At 38.8% G+C, this 19549-nt stretch overlaps 1 protein-coding gene across 6 annotated transcripts in view; it reads right to left on the bottom strand.

The window, feature by feature from the left end:
* The window catches only part of Ca-alpha1d (Ca[2+]-channel protein alpha[[1]] subunit D), a 68874-nt gene that overhangs the window by 28640 nt on the left and 20685 nt on the right, over nt 1-19549 (bottom strand). For all 6 annotated transcript variants that reach the window (XM_077413680.1, XM_077413683.1, XM_077413682.1 and 3 more), the window contains exons 4-21: nt 15735-15874; nt 11779-11885; nt 11046-11198; nt 9163-9359; nt 8504-8607; nt 7233-7393; nt 6783-6885; nt 6325-6470; nt 6116-6189; nt 5314-5465; nt 5012-5129; nt 4790-4882; nt 4485-4605; nt 4259-4350; nt 1712-1881; nt 812-921; nt 525-639; nt 249-378 (exon numbers count right to left, since the gene is read on the bottom strand). In XM_077413680.1, the coding sequence (XP_077269806.1) occupies nt 249-378; nt 525-639; nt 812-921; nt 1712-1881; nt 4259-4350; nt 4485-4605; nt 4790-4882; nt 5012-5129; nt 5314-5465; nt 6116-6189; nt 6325-6470; nt 6783-6885; nt 7233-7393; nt 8504-8607; nt 9163-9359; nt 11046-11198; nt 11779-11885; nt 15735-15874 (2286 nt within the window). The remainder of the gene's footprint in view (nt 1-248; nt 379-524; nt 640-811; nt 922-1711; nt 1882-4258; nt 4351-4484; nt 4606-4789; nt 4883-5011; nt 5130-5313; nt 5466-6115; nt 6190-6324; nt 6471-6782; nt 6886-7232; nt 7394-8503; nt 8608-9162; nt 9360-11045; nt 11199-11778; nt 11886-15734; nt 15875-19549) is intronic.

Raw genomic sequence — 19549 nt, forward strand, 5'->3', positions numbered from 1 at the left:
GTCCATTTCTACCAAATTAGATTAATTTTAATCTCGGTTTTTAACTTATACTTTTTATCTTTTTCTAACTCTTAAACTAAAAAAAGATGGAAAGTAAGTTAAATCGAGATTTACAATTAACCTGCATTGAGATAGAAATAGACATTGAACGGAAATCTCGATAGTTTCGCGTTAAAATTCCGATGAGACGGATATTTTAACGGCATTTTGGCATGAAAAATCGATTCGTCTTTCGGCGCGATGCCTACGTCATTTCTGTCCGACTTCTGTCTCAGTGGGTCTTCGGCGGCCAACATGGCGGAGGAAATCATAATGCACAGTAGTATCACGTTGCTGAAGTAACTGTGATTGCAGAACCAATGGCAGAACACGCGAAACCTGCGGAAACACGATCGAAAAGGAATATGATTTAAAGCGGCCTCTGCTAAAGAGATGTCCGAGAAATGAAAAGATCAGGGAAAGTTTCGTCGAACTATTTTATATATCTTTTATCTCGGCGAAGCTGAAATAAAGTTTTTCTGTACCTATTAGTGCTCGAAAAAATAAAGAATGCCGAACCGGCCGGGATCGGTTCCTTCTTGGTGGCCATGTTGTACTCGGACATTCTTCGCGGTCTAGCCGACACTTCCTGTCCGTCATCTGCAAGAAAAATTAGTCTCTCTTTTTTTGTTTTTATTCTACCGAATGTTATTTTGGCTCGCCTGACGACTCTTGCAATGAGAATATTTGGGATCTCGAAACAATTGGATGAGTCGGGAACGAATTTTCTTTCAGTTATTAATTCCTGAAAATCAGATTAACTATAACGTACCTTGCATTTCTGGCTCACCTTCTTCCTCCTCCTCTTCTTCCTCCATTTCCTCGTCGGACTCGACGTTAAGTCGCACCTTATGCGTATTCATATCGTCGCTTTTCTCTGACCTGCATAATTAGCGATAAATTACTCGATATATTATAGATTATTTCGTTCTGAATTTGCTTTTTTAAAATAGACATCTTTTTGTAGACTCGGCTCGCCGGTATAAATTCTTTATAAATCTATAGAACGTAGACAAGTATTTGTTTAAATAAAAGCCAATACATTTTTCTCAATATATATTGCAGGAGGAAGAAGATAAAGTTCAATTATCTTTAAGAGAATTTAGTACTTGATAAAGATTTGTCGTTAAGTAACAATTGAAGGCGCTAAGCTTTCTAAAGCGTCGTCTACAATACACGGAGTAAGCGTGGAGTAAGGAGTAAGAGTAGGCGTAGGAGGACTATTTTCGGTTTAAGCGAGCTGACACACACGTAAAGGCATAAGCGAAATAAATTAATTTTATTTCTTACTCCTATAATACTCTTACTTTTACACTTACGCTCGACCAATCAGGCTGTAATGCTTACTCCTGCCTACTCTTACTCCTTACTCCACGCTTACTCCGTGTATTGTAGATGACGCTTAATGATATCGGTCTGAGGATAAAAAATAAAATTGATAGAAGTGCACATTGTGCAAAAGTGTATCACGAGTGCCCTTAGCTCCGCTGCGTGTCCTTATAATTCTTGAGCCATGATTATCGATTCTCGCGAATCCCCTCGAGCTTTACAGGCTCAAAATAACGTTGCATAAGGAGAGGGGTGCATAACAATGCTCTCTTTAATCTCATTAAATGTAGTAACGCACATCGTTATATTACAAATTCCAACCGCGCTATGAGAGAGGGCTTACGTTTCGGTATCGAGTGCGGCTTCGTAGTCCTCCATTGTCTCGTTAGGATCGTGTTCGAGATCTGTACCGGCGGCCTCCTCGTCCTCTCCCCCTTCGCCACCGTCATCGCCAGCTTCGCCGCTGACTTCGTCCCTTGCCAGTGAGCCGCTGCGAGATTTATTTTTCTCCGCCTGTGGAGAAGGGTAGTTATCTGCCAAGTGATTCGGTCAAAAACAACAGTCGGTTGCGTAATCGGTAGCAACGAGAAATGCTCTCGTACACAGAAAATACCTCAATGAAATGCAACGGGAAATGCCAAGAAGAAAATCTCTGGGGATAGAATAATATTTATATTCATTCGTATTCAATAATATTTATTGAAACAGAATGAATACGGCATTACTTGAAAGTAAAAATAGTTTGATTTAACCAATAAAATTTAATTATGATTTCAATGGTCTCCGCATTCCAAACACAGTGTAGAATTTATTACAATTACTAAAAAAATAATCTGCGGAATTAATTAAAGGATCTATCGAAGAATCATGTCGAAATGCGTTCAGGTTAAATAATTTGAAGTAATATATTTGTTTTTCAAATTAATTAAATTCTATAGCCAATACACACATGTTTCCCCGATGATTAACATTATTACTGTGCAAAGCTCGTCCTATATGAGTCGATAATGCACGCGTTCACAAATATTAACATAAAGTACATCAGTACATATATAAATATTTGATTTGCCGTTATTGTAGCGCCAAATTCCTCCGAGTCAATTATATCTCGTTAATTTTCCTGTCCTAGGCAAAACTTGGCCATTGTTTACGAGGACACGCGGATTCGTCAGTGTCACTTTCTACGCGTTGTAAAGTTGAAAGACAAACGCGATATGAATATTGGCAGTAAAAAGTTCGATGCGAGAGAGAGAGAGAGAGAGAGAGAGAGAGAGAGAGAGAGAGAGAGAGAGAGAGAGAGCAATAAACCCTTTTTTTTATTACCACGATCTGATTGTGTGACTCAAAAGTGCAGCTCGCGCAGCAACGAAGCTATAAAAACTTCTTTTACTACTTATAAAAGCGCCGTTGGCATAAACAATAATACAATACTTAATTTAAACATCAATTTCATACGTCTCGTTCCATTTTTATTATTAAAAAGAGAACGAGACGTTAAGTAAGTGACAATTACAACAGAATACTTGACACGTGAGAATTAGAAAACTACTAAATTCATATGAAATTGCGTATTGGATAACGCATTGTGAATTCACGAATGCAACGAGATGTGCATCATATACGTTAAGAAACGCAAGCCTGAAAGAAAGTTCACGCGATCATATTTTCGCCGCGCAATCAACAGTTTTTCCCCAATGTTGTTTGGTCGTTATCCACAAGCGTGATTAATCAGCTTTCGAACTTCGCCGATGCGGTTTTAAACTACCTTACGAGGTAAAATTGTGTTGCTCGCGTCGCGTAACTTGGTGAATTGCAACGGCTGCACATTCGACGAAGAAAGTCCGACGTTACACACACAGACAATTCTCCGGGTCTCCGTATAACGCTCGTATTAATTTGACTGAGTCCCGCGTCAATTTAGATCAATTTCAGCTTGAGATAAAATTAGAGCTTGACGTTGACGAAGTTATTTATCGTTAAAAATAAATAATAGGATTCCAGGATACTGTGTTTGACTTTGAAGGATACTGCGTTTGACGTTATTAAGCGTCTCTTATTATAAAATTATTACATGTCTCTTAGTCGAATTAATATTATTGAGATTAATTTCGCGTGATAATATTTTGGCCGGACCAAGAAAGAGAATTACAATAGCCATTTTTATCGCTCTTTACACGCACGTCGGGCGTTAAACGCGACGTTAATTTACTCGGAATAGGCGACGTCTTGTCGTCGTCGGCCTTCAGATTCGTTCGAGCGCGCTCGCATTGTCCGTAATGCGCATCGTGATATCCACCTCTCGCAAATGCTATACGCGACGTAAAGATAAAGACTAAAGACGCGCTTCTCTCCGGCCGAATTAGCCTGATCGTTTATGAAAATCCGAAAGGAACGGCTCGTTCAAGAGAGAGAGAGTTACGTGATTCTACGGTTCTCGCGGAAAGGCGATGACGTGTATACACACGATTTATTGCTTCCACGTTTTGTCGTGTCAAGGTCTTTCTTATATCGAGAGACAGCATATAATTGTGTTTTTTCATTAATTTAATGGAAGGATCGAAAAGTGTGTCATTGAATAGCAAACCAGGTGCTGTATAAAGATCATTCTAACTCTATATGTTGTGTACATTATTATACAAGCAATAGCAAGAACTATTATAATGTAGTAGGTCTTTAAAAAATACGGTTTTTATCAATGAAAAATGGTTTAATTAATAAAACAGAGAGAAAGTGGTTTTCTTAATACAGTATTTCAGCGCGAATAAAGTGAATTTAACGAAACATTGCGTATATATTAAATTCACGTTATATCTGACGCTCAAAGTCATCGGCAATCTAGTATGATGCATTATGTATCCATGTTTATTATCGCATGTACAATCAAACTCACCTCCTCCTCGGCCTCCTTTTCGATGGCAGTCAGGGACTCGGCATCGGCGAGATTGTCGACGGCGATAGCCAAGAACACGTTCAAGAGAATATCTGCGTTGCTATCTTCGTCAAGGATCGATTAAAATTTATTAAATCAGACCGAATCGATATTAGCGCCGCGCGCGAGAACGGAAAGAGACAATTGTTTTTATCGCCGAGACGTCGTCTGTTTCGCTAAAGGATACAGTTACCGCATATGAAGAGGATAATGAAATAAATACAGGCGAGCATGCCAAAACTGCTGACGCCGCCGTAAGCCTGAATCCCGACGTACATCACAGCGTTCCAGTCCTCGCCGGTTAATATCTGGAGATGCAAGAAGCCCCGAGCGTATCGCATATTATTTTTGGAACGGAGAAGAAAAATAGAGAACGCGCGAAAAGTAAGGAATCAAATCAATCTCGAAGTCAAAACTTCGTAATAAATCAGCAATGCAATTTTACAGAATTGCGTTTCGAGTTTTCTCCATCGTGGAGTGATCATCAGATACCTGAAATACGGTGAGCAGGCTCTGCCAAAAGCTGTCAAAATTTTGACGCTTCTTTTCCTCGTCGTGACTGAAATTGAACTTTCCACCGAAGACCTATTTAAAAGAGAGAGAGAGAGAGAGAGAGAGAGAGAGAGAGAGAGATTTCGAAGAATAAAGAATAAATTAAATTCGACTACATTCGTTATGTTGGTTTATACGAATACTTTACGCTGAGTAATCTACCTGCATGCCCAGAAGCGCGAAGATCACGATGAAGAGGAAAAGCAGAAGCAATAGCGAGGCGATCGATTGTATCGAGTTTAGTAAAGAGGCCACTAAATTCGACAGTGATCTCCAATATCTGCAAAGAGAAGGACAACTCACATCTCTTATCGCGCACGTCACGTTTATCTCGCGCGCAAAAAATTTATCTTCTTTAAACTGTACTGACGTATCGCATTATACGATAAATATCGATGGCACAGTTCTTGCAGAAATTGAACCTAAATTACGATTATAAAGAGATCTGGCTGATCGGTACTCACTTCGTTACTTTGAATACCCTGAGCAACCGGACGCAACGAAGTACGGAAACGCCGAGAGGCGGCATTACACGTGTATTCGTAAGTATCATTTCGGTGATCGAGCCGATTACGACGAAGCAATCGAAACGATTGAACAACGAGACGAAATAACCCTGCGGAATAAATTACAATACCTGAGAGTTAATAGGCGCCTTATCTACGTGTTTTAAGAAAATACTAATATACGCGATCTTTTTGTCGCATCTTATTAACCCCTTGACTGCCGACGACGTGCCGCGAGAATGCATTTTGTTATATTAGAGTCGCTAGTGATTATCACTGAAGCAAGGTGTAACTAGCGATTTTTGGGTGTACTGAACGCAATTTTTGATCCAATTTGCAAAATGTTGCTTCATAAAAAAGATATGGCTATTAGAAAAATGAAAATTTTTCAGATATTTTGTTATATTAAATTTTACAATGAATTAATGACTGAAATAAGATACATTTCGAAGTTTTTAGGCGTGCCAAACGTGATTTTAAAGTTATATTTGAAAAAATATGTTTAAACAGTTTTATGACATTTTTTTTTAATTTGACTCTAAATTCATCAGCACCATCAAAACCCTTCTACATAAATTTTTATTAATTTTCGAGAATCTTTTGTTTTTGGCATTTTAGGACCACGCGAGAAAAATGGTGCGTGGCACTCAAGGAGTTCAAATAAGGATGCATCCAACAATTATAAGCAATAAACACTAATTAAATAATGTAATATCAATGTTCGAGAAGAATCGGGAAATGCTGCGGCAGAGTCACTCACCTGAAAACCTAAACTGTACATTTTTAACATCATCTCCATGGAGAACAGCACGATGAAAAACATGTTCGTGATTTCTGATGGCAAAAAAGAAAGGAAACTCGCGTTACACGAAACGTTATTACTGAAGGCGCCGGAGTCGGTTTATATAATTAAAGCAAACAACAAGTCGAAATTATTTCCGCGGTAGTAGCGACGTGGCCGGTATTTACCTTGAAAGTGCTCCATCCAGTCCGGCTGACCGTAGTGCTCCGTGGCGAGAACACCGGTGTTCAAGAAGACCAGAACTATGATGAGCCAATAGAAGACCTGGGACTTCACAGCCTTCCTACAGGCTCTTCGCATCCGCCTGTTCACTCTGCGGGAATATTCGCGTTACAATGCGCCGTGTATAGAGTTCAAGCTTCACGCTCGTTCGTGTACACAAACGCTTAGGGGATCTTTGAGAGCTCGTCAGATAAATGACGCTTTGATCTCTACTTTCCTCGAATACGTTTCCTCGATAAAAGCGCGTATTTCGGAGAAAGAACTTTCCGAGGTCTATCATTGAGATCGGTCGAATTGTCTGCGTCGATGGTCATCGCGAGAAATTGTTTATTTATTAAAATGGCCATTAAATGACTTTAACGATCGAAGATTTTGACAGGCGATTTTCAATGTCGCGAATTACCTTTCTAAATCCCGTTTCTTCTTCTTCCAAACGGACTCTTGCTGGATCCCTTCCTCGTCACCCTCCAATTGATCCGTGCTCTCTATTTCGTTCTGCTGCTTGGCTATATGTAATATTAAACGTTCAAACTCGGTCAATTAATTAGCAGCCTTCAACTGCGGGGAGGGAAAAGTTGTTTTCATCGCGTGAAATTGGATTTGGTGTGAGTAACTTCTCGAATTTAATTTACGCACTACGCGTATTTGCATAAATGTATGACGTACAAAACATGTCGCAATTAGATAAAATTCTCCTGTTTATTCAAAATTGTTATGTATATATAATTAATTTTATTCTATTTTCTCTTACTTGTAATAGTAGAACGTCACATCAAATTGTACCAAATTATTTTTAATGAACACGCTTATTTTATTTTGGAAAATTTCCTCTCTCTTTGTCGCGTATACGTACTTTTTCCATCTTGCTTCGGCTCGTCGGTCTCCGGCTCGATGTCCTCGGCCTGCGTTATCCAGTCGAGGTAACCCCTGAGATCGTCCTCGATCTGCTGCTTTTCCCTGAGCTTGTGAAAGTCGCCACGCGCCTTCGCCTTCTCTCTCTCCTTGGAAAATTCACTGCACGAAAGCGGGACAAGTGCACATGTACGTATATACGGTCGTCGTGTCGCATTGTGATTAGAGGTACCGGCGCGCGCGAGACGCGTAATTGGAACATTCAAAGGCAATGAAACGGAAATCGAGAGACGCGCGTGAAAAGGGAATCTTTATTTGCCCGCGCGCTCTTCTTCGATCTCGCTCGAATGGGGACGGTGTAAATAGCGTCTATTCCGTGTCGGGAAACATCCAGCGAAACGCGCCTCCTTCGACATTCATAGTCCTCTCTCTTCTTTTATGCGGCAAGTAGAACGGAATCGATCCGTGACACTAAGGATCTAATTATCCTAGGAATAACGCTTCTTGATAAAAGATGTATTTCGATCAAAGGTTCGATATCTCGTTCCGACGTGAATTTTAATATAGAAAATTTCGTATTCTGTTAAGCTGAATTTTAATTGCGTGATTAATCAGCGCTGTTTTTATCTGATTTTTTCTTTTTATTAAAACATCTACTTCTCTAACGTTTTGTCACAGCATTTTGATTTCGAACAGTCTTCGAAATGTATTTCAAACGTGCATTTTGCGATGCTCGGCGCCGATAATAAGAGTGTTTACGCGCGTGGCGTTAAGGAGCGGATAAAACGTAAAAAGGAAAGGAAGTTAAATCGCGCTTGTCATCGATACCGTTTTCACGCCTCGATTAGCCGCGCATCCTTTTACCGATACGCAATGGAGTGTGTGCGTGTATATATGTAGGTATCAACCTAAGAAAGAGATATTTTTATCTCGTTTCCCTTGCCTTTCCCTTCCCCCCCCCTTCATCAAGGATTGCAAGAACTTCGCGAGGATAGATGTCACAAGCCGCTTCAGCGGATTACTTAAAGCGTGTTCCTTAAACAATCGCTCGGGGATCACGGAAATTCGAAAGCTTGTTATCCCGGGTTGTATCGGTAAATGTCGCATCTAAACGTAGATAAAGTGCACGATATTCAATCTATTATTCTCGATATTTCGTGAGATTTAATTAATCAAGTAAGAACTGCAATTCTCGGATTTCCAGATTTATTTTTGTTTATTTTCTTCCGTGACAATGGCTGTCTGTGAAACAAAATTTTTCTCCACACTTACCCGGACAGCACACCGAGAATTAGATTCATCACGAAGAAAGCCCCAAGGATGACCATCGAAATGAAGTATATCCACTGCCACGAACTTCCCATCGCATCCTCGATCTAGACAAAACACGTAGATTTTAGCTTGTTCTCTTTTTTATTATTTATAAAATTGGCAGTATATATATCTGAAGGTTTTGCAAAAGATGTATGGATAAAGTCGCTATTTAATGTATATGAAAAAAGTATGGCGCTACAGTTTAATTTTGAGCTTGGGTCTTCTAAATTAGAATCCAAGAATCCTCTTCAGATTTTTAAACAATTATCTAATCACCAATGCATTTAATGCGAATTAATACACTAAGAAAAAAATGTTGTTAACTTGGCTAAATTTTTCAACTGATTATTATTTTTTTAATTAAAATATTTAAGTATTTGAATCAAATTACGTTATGTTAGATTTAATATATATATATATGTATCGCATTTAATTTAAATACATAAGTATATTAATTTAAAAAATTATAATAGTTGAAAATTTTAGTCAAGTTAACAACATTTTTTTCTCACTGTACAGAATGCTATCGGAAAGCGTAATCTGCATCTGCATTTTTCTTCTTAATACTTGATTAGAGACGATTATCATATGAAAGATTACTCGTGCGGCGACTTTACATTATAAAGCACTTCCGTCCAGCCCTCGAGGGTGATGCATTGGAAGACCGTGAGCATGGCCAGTCCGAAGTTGTCGAAATTCGTGATGCCGTTGTTGGGGCCCTCCCAGTACCGTTTGCTGCATTCGTAGTCGGGCCCGACCCGGGAGCACTGGTAGCCTCCGGGGCCGCATGGTACCGGACCGTCCATTAACTCGCCTGCGATATAAAGGGGAATCGAATTTTTAATTCTCGACAGCGATAACGGCGGTCGCGGGGCGATAATAATGTCGGCACTCCGCGCTGAAACTTTTAATTGGCTCGATTCGTCGAGCAAATGAGTTTAACGTTTATCATGATAACGCTTAAAAATGTATGCACATTTTTCTACGTACACCTTATGCAAAGCGGCTTGAGACTAGCACCTTTCTCCACTAGCACTAAAGGCGATTTATCGGTCTTTCTCGCGCTTCTCGCGATGTGTACATTAGGTCGATTAAAGGAGCTCTGTTAAACTCTCGTTGCTTTGTTAAACTTTAAATTATGCCGAGCTGACACCGTCAGCCCTGCAAATCGTATCTGTATCTTCTATCAAATTAAAATAATGGACATAATTGCTAGCTAATTGGTTTCCCTATTAATAGCACATAAATATAGGACAGAGAAATATCGAAAGCGCGGATAAAGTACCGATTAATTAATATAAATTAATTTTAATAAGTTAAAGTAATTATTATAATTGATTTTTAAAATTAACGTTCGCTTCTCTGCGATATATCTCTTGTGTGTCTACATAAAAATGATTAAACACAACGTACACAAATAACTAAACTATTAACTATAATTAATACAAGTGAATTCTGCATAGGTAGAATAATTTTTTTAGTTTAATTAAAATTAAACTTGGAAGGTTTTCGTGTGTAGACATAAACTATAGAAACTAAAGAATTTTAAGTTTGTAAGAAAGAAGTTTGGCGAGGGCATTGCAAATTCTTCTCTTTTTCTTTCAGAGTTTTCGTATCGCTCGGGCTTTTACACATTCCTGTGAATCAGCTGTTCGTCGCACGCGCGCGCGCGCGCCTCTCGCGCTAATAATAATTAGACGTTAGTTTCGCGTCTGTGTCTCACAGTTGAATCACATCTAAAATAGCTGTCCTGACGGAAAGTGTGTTTCGAGGCTAAGCCGGGAGTTTCCCCCGGGGTCCACGCCAAATTTCCCTCCTCTCCGGTTTCAACGTATCCGATTTTTTTTTTCGTTCTAATCATCACGAGACAATCCCTCGGGAATGCCTACTATTGCTATAGCGGGAATTTCCTATAGCAATAATTCAGTGGGTCCCACGATATTTCGAGCTAATCAAGGACAAATGCAGATGAATTTTTCTTATAAGGCCAGCATCACAAAAAAGTCTCGATTAATTGGGTATTGTGATTACTTAAGAATTCGTTGTAGCTTTTTATAAATACGCATTCTATTTTTTTTTTTATGAAAAAAGGAAACCGTAGTTTTTCTTAGAAAAGTTACATGAACTGAGTGTACATATAAAGATATATACACAATATATATTTTTCCACACAATCATTGTATATACATATGTATAAAATCTTTCGAAGATAAACATTTATTTCAGAAGATAATTTTAGCTTGAATTTTATGAAGAATTTAACGCAGAATCATGTTGAATGTAATAAATGCATAGTTAATTTTTAATGATACGTCAAATAAATTAGTTGCAAAATAACGTTAGAAAGACAGAAAAATTGAGTTCCTCTGAAGTGCTAAGCTTCCCAGGAAGGATTCGGGATATAATAGAAATTTAAGAGCATCGATCCGCGACTGCCGCCACGAGAACGTTGCATCGTCCATTAAATGTTTATCGGAGAAATCCTGAGACACGCACTTACCGGTTATTTTGTGGCGGCACGTCTTGTGCATCTTCCCGGAGAACAGCTCGAGGCCGATGATGGCGTAAATGATGATGACGAAGAGAACTAATAAAGCAATGTGCAAAAGCGGTACCATCGCCCTCAAAATGGAGTTTAGGACCACTTGAAGACCTATATGCAAATTAATTTATTTTTATCAATTTTGTGTCGTTTTTATTAATCCTTTAAATAATTAAAACATATTTAAAAACTAATAATTAGCTAATATGTAAAGAAACTCACAAAAAATCAAACTAAAAACTTGTTGAATGAGCCATGAAGTCTAATATATATTAATAAACGCACGTAGGTCTTAACTTGACATGATTAAATGCAATATAATATATCTGAATAAAAATCTTTAATATTATATAAAGTAAACATAGTCGAAAATTAAAATAAAGCGTATCTTAGTCAATAATATACATAAAAACCAGACGTTTCGATCTTCGTTGAGATCATCCTCAGTGATACGTTACGCATAGTCAAAACGTTAAATTGCAGACTTGTTCGCGCTTGAGCCATACTTATATAAAATATATTTTATTTGTGCGAAAGAATTACGATTTATACGATTTTACTAACATCTCATTCGTAAATTGCGTCCAAATTTTGTTAATTTTTAATACAATCTCTCTCTTTCTGTTTATTTCACACGAATGAAATCATTCAATCACGTGTATTGTATTAATGTTTTAATGGGAGATCTTACTTGGAACGCCGGAAACCAGCCTGAGAGGACGCAGAACCCGAAACGCCCTTAAGGCCTTGACGTCGAAACCCTCCTTCATAAGTATCGTCAACACCGTGCTTATCATTCTGCAAGAGAAAAAAACGCAAGAAAAAATGTTTCTATGCAACAGACGGGGATTAATGACTTGACGATAAAATGGAGACTTATAAGATAATGAAGGCTGTGCGCGCGCGAAAGTCATTTTCCCGGAACGTAATTTGTCCCTGAAGAAAAGAGCTTTATGTGCCAAGGCTAATAGCACTATAAACACCGTGTGGCAGCATTTACGAGAACATTTATACGAGGTATAAAAAGCGGGAGAAGGGGGAGAGGGGCAAAGAAAAAAAATTTTCCCAATAAACGAGACTCGTTGAAAAAGGGAAAAGAGCTTTCTAATATCCCCCCCCTCCCCCAGTACGCGCAATCTTTCGCGCCTTCAAATTACGCGACGTTCGCGCGAACGTTTGACGAGCGTGACGTTATCGCAAACGAGCCGAGATGAAGAGCGAACCCGTCAACCGGAAAGAAACGATCGAATCGGACGAGACAATTTCAAATGTTGCACCGGCGGCTGCATTTTCCTCGCGTGCATTAGGTTCCATGTCATTTGAATAATGGCCCCCGGCGTAATGGTCGCTTCTCGAGCGGGAGGGACTAGATGTGCCGGATGTGCTCTCTCCCGCGGGCCGCGGGACATTAAGATGGATCGATTCGCCGTGTCGTTAACCGAAATTGATAAAGTTATCGGATGGCAAGTCGGACATAATATACGCGATACACGGCTCCCTTCCGAAACAGGTATCTATATAGTTACGCCTGTCGATCCGAGTCCGCCGTTAATCCGATGGAGATAGATTTCGCGAACAATCCCGCGCGCGCTCTCTCGCTGCGAAAATAAAATTCACATCGCTCTCTCGGATCATTAACCGGGAAAACAACGGGGGAGAAGGGGGTGGCTCGACATGCTCTGTTTGTCAAACTGCTCGGCGTTTTACGCGACGCTCGCATGTTACGTGCGTGCGTCCGTGCGGGGTTCTGTCTCGTTTCTTTATCCAGTAAAAATCGATGATCGCGCGTAAATAGGGTACCATTATTTACGTCACTATATATAGTTCGCCACGCGGTATCGTGGTAGGAATAATTGCGTAAGGACGTATCGTCACGTATCGAGACCCAGCGTCGATAACTCAGAAGGCTTATACATTTGCGTGACAAGGAATGTCGCCATCGCATTTAATGATTTTTGATGCCTTTCATCCGCGTCGCGTAGCCGCCTTAACCCTTTGCGCTCAGCGTCCCACTTTTTTCCTCAGTTTTTAATTATTTTAACGAATTTTTTATGTTAAATGCCGGTTTTCTTGTTTTTGTAGAGTCCCTAGTACATAAACAAGTAAAAAAAGTAGACAATTGTAAATTTTTATTTGCATAATTACTATAAATAAACAAATAGTCAAAATTTATGCTTTTTATGACAAAAATTGATTTTCTACTAAAATGTTATCAATATCGAAACGAATTTAGGCACATATTTTGAACACTTTAAAGTATTTTTCAGAATTTTGTCAGGTTTTTTCGCTACGTTGTTTTATTATAAATTATTATATAATAGTCTTTGAAAAATATAGAAAAATCAACATTTTCTATTGTAAATTCAAAAATAGTTTAAATATCTCTTATAATGGTGTCCTTCAGATTCAACGACCTAAAAAAACTCCGTGATTACTGATTTTTATGAAAATTAAAAAATTTTTGGAATATTGGATCGGCAACTTAGAATTTTAAAATTCTGACTTCTGATTCGTATAATCAGCGACTCAAAAATCCCCGGGTACAAAGTTTCAAAAAATCGGTCAGATATAAAGATTCATGGCACAAAGGGTTAAGCGAGTCCGTAAATTTTTGAACGTTGACGGAACATGATATTACTATTTTCAAGGAAACAAGAGGCGCGTTTCGTAAAATTTCGCGTAAATATGCAATAAATATCATATGCGATGTAGCGATCGCGAATGTAAAATCCCACTTATAGAACATTAGAACCGATCCGCGATATATTAATTGCGGTGGGAGTAATCAGCGCTCGGCCATGTGAAAAGGGGCACAGACCCTATTAGGGTATTATGAACTTAACGGCACTCGTAAAATTTCAATCCCCGATATGCGGGGCTGGATTTAATTTACACGTAACACGCATGAGCCGCGACATTATGTCGACCGATCGGCCGGCGGACGCGCGTGGAATTATTTCACTGATTTCCCGCACCTATGGCTTTCGCGGTAATTCGGTCGGCTGTTCAGTCATTTCGTCGCAACGATCAACGACGCGGGGGGAACGGATTTTCGGTGTAATATTTCCTTCCTTCCGGCGCCGCCGCCGCGTCTTCGCTCTCTCGTTCGGTTCGGCGCGCCGTCAATTTCACTTTATTTATGCTCGGCGAAATACATGGCCGAACCGACTCGCTCGTTGGAGCTCGGCGTTTTAAATCAATTTTATTTTTGCCGCTTTAGACGCTCACTCACGTTTTTATGAAATAAATAGGTACGACACGCAGCTTCCGTGTTTGTTCGCAGCGCGAGTTTCACAATTTTCAGAGTTCGCCTTTTTAAATATATGTGTATACGAAAAAAAAACACGAAAATACCATAACTCCGCGAAGAATAACCTCGTTTAGATGCTTTCAGCTAGTATAATCGATATATAAAGAGCGAACGCGAAATTACTTATTATTTTTATTATTTATGAGCCTCGCTTTTAACGCCTATAAATATTAAAGCTCTACTGATAAAAGTACTTGTTTTTTAGGCTGCCAAAAAACAAATACTGTCGAATATTTTTTGCCACTTTTTTTGTAAAGCGAAATTATTTTGTGTCAAATTATAATATTTATAATTATAATAGTGTAATTTACAATTATATTATTTATATAATATATATTATATATTATATATATATATATATATATATATATATATATATATATATATATAAATTGTTATATATTAATATTCCACACAGAATAATTAAAATATCGGCAGTACTTGTGTGTGTTTTTTATTACATATTCAATATATAATATATATCAGATTTCACGGAAGTAGCTTGCTCGTCGTTGTGCTCGATATGTTATATCCGCGATAAGCGAGCATCAAACTCAAGTTGTAATACTTGTCGGTGCGCCTTAGCGTTCGTCGAACGTCATCGGCGGTGTGTGCACTGGAAAGGCATCATCAGGTGTAAACTATCCGTCGTCAAAGTGTATATGATCGCCACGCATTATCGATTACGTCGGCATTGATCCAATTAACTTGCACTCAATATAGGTTGTTAGGTACTATCTTCGTCGGCCCTCGCCCACCGTTGGGTCGAATTTGGGGAAAAGTGAGTTTATTATAAAACGACGTCGGGGATATTATTATGATGCCACCAAGACCGTGCATTTTAAAACAATTTTCCCCTTTATTATAAAATTCAGATGGGAAGATGGATGAATCTGGGGAGAAATGACCGGCTAATATCTCTTTCCAGAAATGTGGCGGCGAATAAAAATTTGAGAAAAGTTAAGGCCCCCGCACAATGAAAAATATAAGGAACGAGAAACAGATATTAGCGATTAGAAATAAGAAATCAGGAATAAAGTGGTGTAGCATTGATGCACGGCTTTTGACAGATTAAAAATCTATTGCCTGTGTTATTCTCCGTTTCTGTTTTTCATTGTACATCCAGCTTTATTACTGATTCTTTAGTCCTAATCGCTAATATCTGTTCCTTAATTGTTCCTTATAATTTTGATTGTGCGGGAGCCTTTATATTCGCATATATTTAGTTCTAATAGATTCAATTAATATATTTTAAAATCCATCCAAAGAAGAATTAGATCTATTTATGGATTGAAAGGGGGAAAAAACGTGGAGAGTTCCAAGGTTAACATACTCACCCAATCACGACTATCGTGAAATCCAGCAAGTTCCAGCCGTTGCGGAGGTAAGCTCCTGGATGCGCGACGAAGCCGTAAGCTATGATCTTCATCACGCACTCCACCGTAAAAATCACAAGAAAAACGTACTCTATCTTTTCCTGCAACACCAGAGGAAAAATCGCCGTGAAAAATATGATCGGAGATACGCCGGTGTAGATCGATCGCCTCTAAAAGAGCCTTTGAGGAAAAGTTACAAATATAGACAGACCTCCCCTGTGTGCATGTGTGTGTGTGTGTGTGTGTGTGTGTGTGTGTGTGTGTGTGTGTGTGTGTGTGTGTGTGTGTGTGTGTGTGTGTGTGTGTGTGTGTGTGTGTGTGTGTGTGTGTGTGTGTGTGTGTGTGTGTGTGTGTGTGTGTGTGTGTGTGTGTGTGTGTGTGTGTGTGTGTGTGTGTGTGTGTGTGTGTGTGTGTGTGTGTGCGTGATGCTGTCTTAGTGCCGGAAAGAGGCCACTTTGATTGATAAGCGTCGAGCGATAAGACACTTTCGCAATTTTGACCCTACGACACGTCGTCGGCGCGGCGTCAACCGGAGGTGGCAATTAAAAGCAAGCGGCGGAGACAAATGGCGGCGGGGGCTGCAATTAAAAACGCACGAAACCGCGGAGACAATGTTTCACGCGCACGTAAACAGGACGTCTTCGTTAAACATTTAAAGCACGAACAGCGGCGTTGCGGTTGCAGTTGGATTACCGGCGAGTTACGACAAGAACGTGATCGCTGTTAACCGCACCGGGAGAAAAGGAGTGTCGACATCCGATATATTTTTTTCAGGGACTCGAACGCGGTATATATTTATTTTTATTCACAAACGCGAACACATTGCGTAACCTGTTGCGCTCTCTCTCTCTCTCTCTCTCTCTCTCTCTCTCTCTCTCTCTCTCTCTCTCTCTCTCTCTCTCTCTCTCTCTCTCTCTCTCTCCTTTCTTCGAAAATTTCTTACCTCGCGCTAATGCGATTAGGCGCTGAATAGACCGGCAAGAACTTGAGCAAATTTTGAAACTTTGACCAACTCATTATATGAAGCACCGAAATTCATTATAATTATGATGTCAGCTATACAAAACTGTACAACACTCTGGAACTTGTTCTTACGTATCTTTTTATTTTAATGACAGATGATCGATTATGCAGGATTGATAAAATTGATAATACACATCTGACTTTGAGATAGTTGCACGGAAGAAAAAATTAGCTAGTATAGCAAATATGGGATAATTAATATTTTTTTGCAGGGAGAGCTATATAAATTTGCAATAATAGAAAAACCTTTTGTTAAAGTTTTGCTGAACCTTTTGCTATTTAATAATAATTGCAAAAAGATTTTGCTACTATTGCTAAAATGCAAAAATGCAAAAAATGTTACTTATTCCATATTTTTATACGAATATATATATATATATATATATATATATATATATATATATATATATATATTTGCTATATACAGTAGCTAATTTTTTTTCCGTGTGGTATTGCGCGCAAAATACGACATTTAAATTCTTAATAGGTAATTAAATAGCAAATTTCTTTTTTAGAAATTCTTTTGTAGTCAACTATTTACCGCGACGAACGCAAACATAAGATTTATTATAATTTCACTGAATATATGGGATTTATAAAGTAGGGAATGATATGTGACAAAAAGAAATATATAAAGAATACATTTTAATCGAAAAACAAAAGAAAGCAGACGTGCATTTTATAAAACGCACTGACGAGTGTAGAATTCATTTTTCGATCTCGATCGTTCCTCAGCGTGACTCATCGACAGTAGTATCAGTAGCATCGTTGGCCGTCGCGCAAAAGGGTTAATCGACGCATGGTCGTTATGGTCGCGGCGGACAGGGGTATATAAGAACGGCACAGGCCTTGGCGAGAAAAACAGGCGAAACAAAAGGAAGAAGCGGCGGGTTAAAAATAAGGCTGAAGAACGCTCTCGCTTGTACACATCCAAGAGGTAGGGGGAAAAAAGAACCGCTGCGGCCTTTGCGGCGCACCAGGGGTGGTGGATGGTTAAAAGGGAAATTGAAAGGCGCGAATACGGCCACAGAGAGGACACGAACCCTCTATCTTTCTTTCTCTCTCTCTTTCCTTTTCTCTCCTTTTCCCGCGCAGCATCCATTACGTTTAATTTCCGAAATCGATCGATTATTGGCCCGCTGAAATAGGCTCGAGCGCGCATTATATCGCCGGCCGCCCGTGTTGCTCGCCCATGCGTGACACGTGCGGGCGTCGTTAGCCGTTACATCACTTTGAAAAGACGCGAAGTAGAATATAAAGTATAGAATATATGAGGAGCCCTTCTTCCCGAGAAAGTTTTGATGGCGGTCGCGTTGTCTTCTCGTATGCTTTATTACTTACTCCACTTACGAATTTATTATCCTTTTGGGAGCATAAATATTATCTATAGTACTGTCATTTGGACGAACTCGAAAGACCTTTGCCTTTATGCCCGAATTTCAAGCGTTTACTGCGTAACGTTTTTTCACTGGAAAGTACTACGCGCCATTCGCTATTTTATTGAACTCTTCTTAATAAATGTAAAAAAAAAACTCATCGCAATTATATGATCAAATAACTTTATTTGAAAAAGAAATGAAAGAAAACAGAATTAATGCGGCTATATTTTTCATCTGTCATTCATCAGCTTTATTCTCTAAAGTCCGTTTCCATAAACATAAATTAAACCCCTTTAATTAATTGTCTATCTCTTCTTCAAATCATGCTTCCGTATATACAATCCGTTATTACGACAGTATTTTTCATTAGAAAATGCGTTGTAGTATATCTGCACCGCGTGCAATTTTCTACCTGGTCACACAAGGGTTAATACACATGCCCGCCATAAGCGAAATATGAGAAGAGCAGGTGGCAAGGCCAGGAAGGTGGATATTACGCAAGTGTACTTTGCCGAATAATAAATCCGTCGCTGCTGATGTTAAATGCCAGATCGCGTTCAACTAACGAATATTTTATTGCCTGTAAGAGATTAAACTGTTCGATTTGCCCCGTATCATTTCGCTACTCTACATACAGATAATATTTTCGGAGAAAGAGAGAGAGAGAGAGAGAAACTTTCGACACCCTATAACCTTTTAATTGTAACTATTTTATAATCAAATATTACAATCGATCGAAATTTCTTGTTTTATAAAAAGTATTATAATTAAAAAGTAATGTTTCCAAGAAATGCCGAATGCTATTTTGCATTTTTAAACTCAGCATGTGAATTAACGCGGACCAAATTACAAAGTTAGATTTTTCTCTATTATACTTAAAAAAATAATAGATATTCATGAAAATGTTCACACGCCCGGGAGCTACAAATATTGCGAATTTTTAATATAGTTTCATAATCTTGCGGCGATAAAAGATATCGAACTCCGATGCCGGAGTTTTACCTCGATTGAGTCGGGCGGACAATGAAAAAGTTTTGAAAGAAGTCGAGATTGATCTCAAGATTTGCGACTTTTTGGAGTTTGTGACTGTGGAGTTGCGAATTCGAATCTTCTCCCGGGCGTTGTTCGTCGTCCCCCCATTTCTCCGGGGACGCTAAGAAAGTGACATCGTATAGAAAATGCATGCAATGTGAAAAAAATAGATTAATAGAACACAATTCTACAAAATAGTTGACTACAAAAAAGTCTTGAAAAAGACATTTGCTATTTAATTATTAAGAATTTGAATGTCATATTTTGCACGCAATATGCCAACTGACGTATCAAAGTCAAATGTATACATGTCGCAGGGCTTTCGTGTAATTCGTTTTTTTG

This window comes from Temnothorax americanus, unplaced genomic scaffold, assembly GCF_048541705.1.
Source record: "Temnothorax americanus isolate GAGA-0224 unplaced genomic scaffold, ASM4854170v1 Scaffold33, whole genome shotgun sequence".
NCBI lineage: Eukaryota > Metazoa > Arthropoda > Insecta > Hymenoptera > Formicidae > Temnothorax > Temnothorax americanus.